The sequence below is a fragment of the Python bivittatus genome, unplaced genomic scaffold (genome assembly GCF_059951505.1).
Source record: "Python bivittatus isolate LINGU-HERP-01145 unplaced genomic scaffold, Pbiv_v1 ctg000080_np1212, whole genome shotgun sequence".
NCBI lineage: Eukaryota > Metazoa > Chordata > Lepidosauria > Squamata > Pythonidae > Python > Python bivittatus.
Genome location: NW_028277035.1, coordinates 30,248,604 through 30,259,395, shown reverse-complemented (window position 1 = coordinate 30,259,395; position 10,792 = coordinate 30,248,604). Strand labels below are relative to the sequence as shown.

Here is a 10,792-nt window from a genome sequence, read left to right as displayed (position 1 = left end):
CATGCTTGGCAGAGTGTGTCTCCAACAGATGTCAGGGTAATTAAAGTCCCCCATCAGTACTACTTCATGCCTGTCTGAAAGATCTGCAATTTGCTTTAGGAAAGCATGAGCTATATCTTTTTTTTCATTGGGCAACATACCAACAACAGTTTTTGTTTTTTTTTAAATTCCTTCCTCTACTTATTTTAACCCAGATGCTCTCTCTTATTGCCAATTCCATTCATTGGAATGGAATGGTGGATATTTTTAACATACTGTGTGACACCACCTCCTTTTCTGTTGCACCTATTCTTTTTGAACAAATTGTATCTTTCACTTACTACATTCCAAAGACATACTTTAAGTACTATTTACATTCATTCAGTAAAATTATTATTTAAAAATAATGGAGGAAGAACAAATTAGTTTGATTTGCAAAAGTATGCATCTACTGTAAAAAAGGCCAATGGCATATAACTGATAATAAGAAACGGTATTAAAAATAAAGATGCCAATATCACAATGCCCTTATATAAATCAATAGTGCAACTGCATCTGGAATATTGTGTACAGTTCTGGTTGCTGCACCTAAAAAAGGATATAGTGGAGCTAGATAAGGTTCAGAGAAAGGCAACTAAGATGATCGAGGGGCTGGAGCTGCCTCCTGGACTTCCGGGGAAGAAATGGCAAACTGAACATAGGTCTGCAAAAAGAAGAATGAAGAGCCAGCGAATAGACCGGGTCTTCATAATTCCTCCCCGGCCAAGGAGAGGACTTGAGATCACCCACAAGTGCTCCAGCTGGTTGCTTCTTGTGAGGAGACCACAAGACAGTGGGTTTAGAGCTCTGGGAGGTGAGGGAATAGCCATCTTGCTCAAACTGTGGTTGGCGCCTTTAAAGGGACACTAGGTTTGCATACTTCCTTTTCTAATCACTTTTGGAAATTGCTTGTTAATTGCTTTTCAGCTATTAGAAACCTATGGATCAATAAGTTTGACACTGCTGGGTGAGTTTCCTTCAGTCCTTAGTGAGAGAAGTTTTAAATACAAGTTTAAGGACTTAAAAGTTTTGGGGGGAATAAACAGCAAAAGGGTGATTAAAACATTGATTTTAGAAAGTTACAAATGGACTAAGGGTCAGATAAATTTGAAATAAGATTTTGGAATTAATTATAAAGAGTTCTTCCCACAGGAAAATGCTTTTGTTTTGAATTTTTTTTAAAAAAGATAAGATTTTAAAAATTGGACAGTAGAAGGAACTAAAGATTACAATTAAAGGAGAAGAACACTTAAATTTTACTTACAAATACAGAATGAAACAAAATATTTTAAGATTGGACATACTGAAGGATATTTATATAGATAGACTGTGATTAAAAGAAGTTATGGAAGATGAACAAGTTTTACCTGACAAGATTGAGACTGATCTGAAAGTGGATTTAAAAATGACAGGCTACAAGAATGACATGGAAACAGATGTTGCACTGGACATGAAAAGAAAGTAGTTGATATCTTAATAATTAAAAGGGATATACAAATAAGAAACCAAGAGAGTGACCTGGATAATTTTCCTATATTGGATTTACAAAAGAGGCTTGTTAAAGCTTTGAAGAATTTTGTGAGAAGGGACAAAGAAAAAATGAAAAGAAATCAAGTTCTAGGACATTATTTGAAGGGAATAAAGTTCAAGATTGTTAGAAGTAAAAGGAAGAAATATAAAGTTGGTTTATTTGATCAAGATTAAAATAGATATGTTGTTATCTGTAGTAACTCTTAGTGGACTTTTGCTGACATCAGGACTGAACTGACGAGGCTTTAAGGATTTGTTTATAGATAAGAGATGGGATATGGGAAGAAGAGATCATTTATATTTTAAGAGGAGGTGATAACTTACTAAAATTGTTGATACTTGTGGTGATGGGGGATGTCATTTCTTTATATATTCCTTTTCTTTTTCTTTACTATATTATTTTTTTCTTTTCTTTTTTTTCTTTTCTGCATCTTCTATTTTTCTTTTTTTCTATTTTTAGTTTGTATTAGTTTTTATTGTTGCAATTGTAATTTTTAATAATATTACTATTAAAAAGGGGGGGCTAGAACAGCCTCCTTATGAGGAAAAGTTGCAACATTTGGGCCTTTTTAGTCTAGAAAAGAGATGAATGAGAGGGGACATGATTGAAACGTACAAAATTATGCATGATGTAGATAAAATGGACAAAGAGAAGCTATTCTCCCCTTCCTAGAATACTAGATCCAGAGGTCACCCAATGAAAATGAATCCTGGAAGAATCAGGACAGTCAAAAGAACATTTTGTTTTTATACAACACATAATTCAACTTTGGAATTTGCTACCATGAGATGTGGTGCTGGCTATCAGCTTGGCTGGCTTCCGAAAAGGGTTGGACCAGTTCATGGAAGTCCTGGGGATCAATGGATATTAGCTCTGATGGCAGTGTGACTGACTCTGAAGGCCATCTCCTGGGAGACTAGTGGGCTTCCTTGTGCAACTGATTGGCCACTGTGAGAACAGATGGTTGGACTAGATGGGCCATCAATCTGATCTAGCAGGGTACTGCTTATGTTCTTACGGTCTTAAAAGCTGACTCTTATGATAAAATATATGCATCTGTTCAGGTTTTCTGTACCTTTCCAATAGGATAAATTGAAACCAATCATAATATTTCCACAACATCAAAAATATATTTTTAAAATTTTGCCTTAAATCTTTCTTGCCAAATCCTCCAATAATAGTTGGCAACTTGCTTTTCCTGTTATGAAAAAACCTGGGCTTAGATCAGTTCTATATCAGACTGCTAAAATGTGCCTCTTAGAAGCATTTCACAAGGAGTGGACCTTGCAATTGTATGTTGCACATAGGAGAGAATGATGTATAGTCGGCTCCTGGACATTCATTTTAATCTCTGCTTATTAGTCATCCCCATTTCCTCCAGAAGTACAAGATATTCCCTTCTCCCATTTTTTTTCTCTACACCAACAACCCTGTGAAACAAACCAGGTAGAAAGAGATCTAGTGAGCTTAAGGGGTGGACTTTAACCTGAGTTTCCATAGAATTAATTCAGTACTTTAACCACTGCATTTTACTGGCATATGTTGCGAGTCTTCACTAATCCCCCTTTGGGGGAAAACATTAAAATCAGTGTTTAGAATGAACTGATTAGTTAAGTGTATAATTTAAACATAAGCCAGGGTAGTCTAGTGGTTAATGGGGTGGACTAAAATTAGGGAGCTCACAAAAAAATCAGTGGATGACTTTGGGCTGGTCACTCTCTTTCAGCCCAGCTTACTTCAAAGATTGTTTGTTGTGAAGAAAATAGGAGGAGGGAGCAGTTTGTATGCCTTCAGCTCCTGGATGAAAGGCAGGATATAAATCTATAAATTTTATTTTTTAATCGCTAATGGAATGGACTTATAAATGTGGCAGTGGGAGAGGCAAGTACATTACATTTTTGCATACATATTGCATCTTATGGATTTTTTGGATGAGGTGTAGCCCAAGTTTGCTTTATATACTTAGTGGTCAGGTTGTAGTGTTTTTGTAGGTTTGTGGGCCACTGTGATGCCTAAGAGTAGGAATAGTCTTCTGGGGGGTTCTGATAATATTTTTTATGTATGGGACTGTTATTGTAGTGGTAGCTCCTGAATCTATAGAAATACTACAAAAAATTATGTGCAAACGAAAAGACTCCACACCCCACCAAGACAGAGCTAACACTGTATACATAGTTAACAGCTGGGATTGCAACCGGCTAACTACCTCGGACAAACAGGGAGCCAGCTACATCAAAAAAATAAATAAAGAACACATAACTGCAATAAAGAACTAAGGTCATAAAACCTTAAGAGCCACCCATGCCATCAATGCAGGTCACACATTTTCCTACTGGAATACAAAAAATAATAGATCACACAAACAGCAGGAAAGCTAGAGAATTCCTAGAAGGTTGGCACTCAAATAAATGAGCTATCAACAGATCAAAGGAGCTGGATACAATCTACAACATAGTCAGATGTCTGATCCAGGCCACACACAGCAAGCAGATGAGACTATTCAATCAAAGTAGAGACAACACCATTCCCAGCAACCAATTTATCAGTCTCTCCCAGGAAAACTCCAGTCATTCCTCCCACTGCACCCCTTGTGTTCAAATCTTACACAGTTTACAAATGCTACAAGGCAATCCCCACTTCTGAACTACTGTGCTGAGGAAATATCACTGGGATGAGGTCAAAATCCATGATAAATAGTACTGATGATGATGATGATGATGATGATGAGTACTGCTCTCGCAAAGGCCAGGCATCCCAACTATTAAGTATAAATATTGCATGCCTGTGGAGACCCTAAGGATCTATGGACCTGACATAGTACACTGGTAGCACCATCTGTCAGTGCAAGCTGGCTTTGTAGAAACAAAGTAGCTTGTTAAAGGCCAATGATGCTTCTAAAAAAAAAAAAAAAAGTGGGTGCTTATGCTATCAATGCATGCTTGAAGAATGAACGTGAAATTGGCATGACTGGATGATTTTGTTTTCAATCTCAATTACGTGTGTGTGGTAAGTTTGTTTTATTGCATTTCCTCATTAATCTGTAAATTTCAGCTTAGAAATCTGCATGAATTATATTTAAAATAATGATAGGTCTGGATTCCTATCTAGCAGTAGTCCATTTGAAATATGGTGCTGCATTTCCCTTCTCATGTTATCTAGCAGCATGACCACTACTTGGTATTTACTGGTGTGATTAGTCAAGTAGACGAATCTGGCCTTTTTTTTTAAAGGCTGGAGGAAACTCTTTATCCTTCTACTCTAGTTATAGAGAACTTCATAGGTCAAAGCAGGGAAGTATCTGTCTTTGAAATATTAACAGAACAATGTAACAGTATGAAGCAAACCAATATCTGTATTAGTTGCAACTATTTAAGGTTATAGTATCAGTGTATAGATGATTATTATCCTGGATGGCATTTAGTCAGGTTTCTGCCATGGTTCCGTTCTTCTGTTACAGAAAACTTGCAGTTTTTAAGCAGAATCTAACACCAGGCAAACTGCTCGTTAATATAGAAGTGTTCGATTGCATTTGATCTTGGTAATTTTAATTCAAAATACATTAAATTCCACTGTGCTCCAATTTCATCACCAACTTTGGAAATGCTTGACAGTGAACTAATTTTAGGCAGAAGAAACACTACGAATGTGTTGATGAAGAAATGGCTCTCATAGGTTACTTGGCAGAAATATTAAATAAGATGGATGAAAATGGGGCAGTCTCCAGAGAAATAAAGATTAATTCCATAATGTCTTGACTTCTAAAGACTCAATTAGTTCTTACTTATTGTTTATATATATTTTTAAAAATGCTGCACATTCTCTTCATAGTCCTGAGTAGCTTACAAAGATAGCTGCTGCCATAGACCCAGGGTTTCTCTTTTGTATCCAATGTTGTATCCAAACATTATGTATATGTGTTTCTCTATAATCAACCAAACTTCAAAAGTGCCTAAATTTACATATTGCCTATGTTGTAGGCATTCTTATGAATGTAGATCAGAATTTAGTGAAAGTATTTAAATGTCTGTAAGTTTTTCTAAATAGATTTCTCATGAACTCTTGCCACATAAATTCATTTTTTAAGAAAATGAATAAAAATTACAAGTAAAGGCAGCAGAAATAGATTGTTTAAAGGACTGTTAGCACAAAATTAGATATTAGAACAATACATTAAAAGAACTGGGAAAATAAATGTCTTTCTTAATGCTAGAAGGATAATAACCAGGCATGTCTGACTAGGAAATACACTCCAAAACTCCAGAAAGGCCATTCCAGGGCATCTACATTTCACACTCAGCATGGGACAGCACCAGAAGCAGAGCCAAATATGTAGGAAAAGGAATATTCCTTTTGCATATTGTGGTTTCAAGCTATACAGTAACTCAGTTTGGGACCAGAAATAATCTGGGATTAAATGAAGATAATGTAAAATAGCATATTATCATAATTCCCAATTCTAGCCAATATACTTGCTGCCATATATTTTGTACTAACTGAAGTTTCCAGACTACTTCAAAGCCTTTATCTGGGCAAAAGATAACTGTGGTATGAATTACTGACTATTTCTAGCTAAAGCACCAGTTTCAACTGATGCACAAAGGATGCGTATGCCTCTGCCGACAGAAATAGATCTAGAAAATATTTACATTTCACTTAACATCAGTTCTGTAGTCACAGTGCCTCAAAATCTATACTACTGTTCTGTTTCAAATTGGAAAAAGTAATTATTTTATTTGGTATGGTAGAATTGAATGAAGGAAAACACTCCATAAACAAATAGTGATTTTTCATAAGAGCCATTTACTGTATAATGGAACTGGAATCTTAGTTAATTGAAGTAGAGACTCTTTCATATTTAAATATTTCCATTTGCCTTCACATTGCGAGTATGTACTTGGAAATTTGAAGGCTTATTTTTGAAATTTTGGACTGATATTCTCTGTTCAGAATTATCCTGAAAAGGAGAGCCTAGATGTAACAAGGGGACCAAAAGAACACTAATGTGAACTGGAAGAGTTAAAAAAAAAGAAGAAGAAGAAGGCTGCTTAACTCAGGATCACTTTCAGAATGCTAGACATTTTTATGGCTAGTTCTATCTGGCAAGATATGATTACTATAAGATGTGATGGCAGAAAGACATACATTATCAGTTTTGGTTTCCATGTCTTTCTCAGTAGAGGTGTCACCACCACCTCTGCCTACTGAACCAAATATTTTGAACTTGTACATTACTGACCAGCACTGAATTTCCTGGGTTCTTCTTCATAGGGAGATGAAGTACTTTATTTCAGATAAATTTCTTTCTCTCCCTGTACACAAAACTTTTGTATAGGGAATATGGCTGCTGCTGTAGTAAGATTGTTTAGTATTTGAAGATCTAAATGTGTATTAGAAATTGTCCAGAGAAAAAAAAGTAAACTGATCAGAGCTGACAAAAAAACCTAAAGGAGAAAATAATAACAGGTCACTTACTGAATCCTTGTCTAACAGGCTTATTATAGAAGTAGTGGGGAGGGAAGCCCAAATATTTGGTGATTCATGCCTTCCTAATTCTATCTCCCCACTTCTACCTAGTAAGAGGATAGTAAAATACACTGATAGCAGTCTTCTCTTAGGTACTGATGCATTTTCAGAAAGGTTACTGACCATTCTACAAACTAATAAAAAGTGTGTGTGCATATACATTGATCTGTTTGGCAGATGCCATAACATCCCATTTGCAGTTTTAGTCTGTTACTTCTTCATACACGATGCTTATATTTTGTTATGATCTTTAATATAAGATAATTTTAATTATAATGGAGACATGCATGCAACTGTAGTTCTGAAGATGCTTCTTACATTAAGAAGTAAGAGGCTTGTGTGTATTTGGGTTTGGGAGTGATTCTCTCATTCATCCTCAAATTGTGTTCTCTAGTATTATACCAAGGTTAGCAGAATAACTCAGATCTTCCAGCCTGGTAAACCAAAGACATTAGCTCATTCCCTACGCTCAGTAAATATAAGAAAATAAAATATAAGAAAATAAATTGAGACTTTTATGTTTTTGAGTGGCTATAATGAAACAATAGCCCCTCCCACACAAACAATTAAGACTTGAAAATGACCTTTGAGAAGTCAATCTGACATGAAACAGAATGATTCTCTGTCCATTAAACTAGCAGTGCAATGACCTCTACACCATTCATCATTCCAACCAAGCCAGAATGTAGTTGCTTCCTAGAAAAATACCTACTCCAATCCTGTAAACTTTTTCCTTGTACACAGTCCTATCTGAAACCAAGGAACCAGAATCTGCCAACTGTTCTGAGACTAAACTTATGGTTATTCTTTATGGCTTGGATTCTAGAGATCATTATTTCTTCATTTAGAGTAAAATATTGATATCATGGGTTTCCATTGATGGCAGCTTTCCAGGGTGGTAAGAAATTATTGGTGAAAAATTAATACATAACTATAAGGTGATTTTCAAAAACAGTGATGATTTTGGTGGGAAGATGATAATGGAAAATGTCATTTTGATCTTAGGTATTACTGACAGATCTCATATCTCAACAGATGTTATTTGAAAGCTTCAGCTTACTAATGAAGAATTTGGATCTTGGTCTTGCTGTAGAACATTCTCACAGTTCAAAATGCTGACAGTTGAGCACTTTACCTCATGCCTCAAAGAAGCATTAGTACCCAAATTACCTCACGTTTTATACATTCTAAATGTGCAAAATACAAACATCTTTTAAAACACCCAGATTTATGTGCCTGTAACATGTGAATATGGTTAAGTATACACCACTGTGTATACACTTCAGAGTGTATGTGTAATAGTATGTGGGAATAACCTTGGGAGACGGGGCTCAGAGACACCATCTAGGGAATGGTCAGATAAGAGACAGCAACATGTTTGCTTTCAGAATCACTGGAATTAATAGAAACCCAGTTACTATATAGCCTGTGCTGCTTGTTTGTAGTTATGCGTGGTGTAAGTGAAGCAATTCTAAAAAAAATAGTGTTAAAAGGAGACTTACACATGATCTCTCTCTATGTCCCCTTTCATTTACTCTGATAAGAGGTTAAAATCTTCCAGGTATGATTTTGAATAATGCATATTTTCTACCCAATTAAAATTCAATAATTTTTTTGGGGGGGGGTAGTTCAAACAAGTCATTTTCAAATCCTGGATTCAGGTCTGTTTCTTAACTGTATCTAAAACAAACTACAGGTTCCAATGATTAAATGTAACTGCCAATTATAGTTTGTTCAAAATCGTATTAAGACATTTCATGTCTGGTGAAGAAGGGAAGAGAAACAAAGGGGAAGTATACAAATCTAAGGATTACTACTTTATAACTTCTGAACTGGACTTAGGTTTGCATCTGCAATTCAGTGCTTCTCTACTGAAACCTGTTTACTAATCACACAACTGTGCTGAACTCACCTACTGTAGTTTGTAAGCTGTGGTTTATGGCAAGGTTGGTCAACCTTCAGCCCTAGTTGCAAGAAGTCCCTGAACCCCTTTTATCCTATCCCTGGAACTCTCTGTAGCCATGTTTACATTAAAAAAATGATGCAAATTTCCATCTTTCTGAGTGAGAAAAAAAAGTTGTGTGTGTCCCCCCCCAAAAGTTTAACATTGTTTCATAAATAATCATACCCAATAAAACCAAGGAAGGGTGGTAGTGGGGAAGCCTTGTCCATTTCAGTGGTGTGTCCCTACTCTGCGATATTGGTATGCCAGCTGTGGCCACAACTCTTGATTCTCTCCACTCCCATTGATAACTGAAGTTTGAGGCCACCAAAAATGTGTTCACCTCTGCTTTAATTGTTTGATATGATGTATGACGATAGTCAAATATAGCTCATTCAATAAGCTTAAAGCAATAGGGTATCAACATGAACAAACAAACAAACAAAAACCAGGCATTAATTCCTCATGAATATGCTGTCTTATTTCCTTTAGACTTAGAGCAATGAAATCAAGGAGCATCTGGTCATTCCTCTTATTGCTTGAAGTTTTCTTATCAGCTGCTTGTGGATGGATGGAATCAAACCGGAACAGACAATTTTATTCTGATTCTGGGAGGCTAACACAAGAGGTAAGGTAACATTTTAAATGTACATTTTTTGGTATTGTGCTTCTCTGTTCTTCCCAGCATACATTTTTCCCCTTCAAATTGAGATTTTTAAAAACTCTATAAGAATTTTAATGATATTTAAAATTATTAGAGATGATAACTGAAAACCTGAGTTTCTATATTTTCCAAAACCAACTATACCCCCTTCAAATTTGTGTTCTACTTTTCTCATTCTTCCTTTTATTCTTTGTTCCTCTAGATTAAATTGCTTAAATATTAGTGAAGGCTTTCCCAAGCAGGTTGAGTTACTAATTTGGGGGATAGGGGTATAAGCCTGTTAAACTGAGTTTTTAAGATCCAAATTGTAGAAGAAGGACTTCATATTTTATCCCCTCTCATCTTAATTGCCCTGTCCAGTGCTTGAAACCAACCATCCAGATTAGGTTCCAACCCTGAAACATATTTTCTATTCCCTTAAATTTTATTTTCTAAAACATTACCCCCCCCCCAAAAAAAGCATATATAATTGGTAACAGGTAACATATAGCAAACCTCTCCCTTCAACACTAATAATAGAGAGCAAGTTCTCCACCCTCTCTTTTGCTGCTTAGATGACAACATACTGTGATCTAAAGGGTTACAAGAGCTTTGTAGGGCTGATGACTTAATTACTCTAAGATGAATTTGCAAATCTCACCCATTTAATAGAATAGATTAATAGAAAATATGTTATGTACGAATCTCCTCCTAATAGTAGTAATACTAGAGATAGCAGCTAATATACATTAGCATAATATTTTAAATTCTGTGGCTTGTGAAGCTAAAGGTCTCCACGTTAACAACCTGACATTTGAAAAAGAACAATGTGACTTGCATGAAATCAGTTGCTGAAATGATTTAGTAATAGTTTTTCATAAGAAAAATACTCAGAAATGTTTGTTTATTTGATCTTCCTCTGCACCCCTAAAGTTATTATACAAATTACTTGTTTTGAGTTGGTAAAAAGATATATTAAGTATTGATGCATTACAGATCTCTACTTATGAACTTTTGAGTTACAAACTTTCACTGATACAAACAAACCTCCAACAACTCCAGCAATGAAGGTCCCAAAAGGAAGGTCCTGGAAGTTTATAGCACGCAGGCAGGCATACATATGCCTCGAAGTGTA

At 35.6% G+C, this 10,792-nt stretch overlaps 1 protein-coding gene across 3 annotated transcripts in view; it reads left to right on the top strand.

Annotated features, from left to right (window-relative positions):
* Window positions 1-9,516: 9,516 nt before the first annotated feature.
* The window catches only part of FSTL4 (follistatin like 4), a 419,610-nt gene continuing 418,334 nt past the window's right edge, over window positions 9,517-10,792 (top strand). For all 3 annotated transcript variants that reach the window (XM_088134769.1, XM_088134770.1, XM_088134768.1), the window contains exon 1: window positions 9,517-9,642. In XM_088134769.1, the coding sequence (XP_087990895.1) occupies window positions 9,517-9,642 (126 nt within the window). The remainder of the gene's footprint in view (window positions 9,643-10,792) is intronic.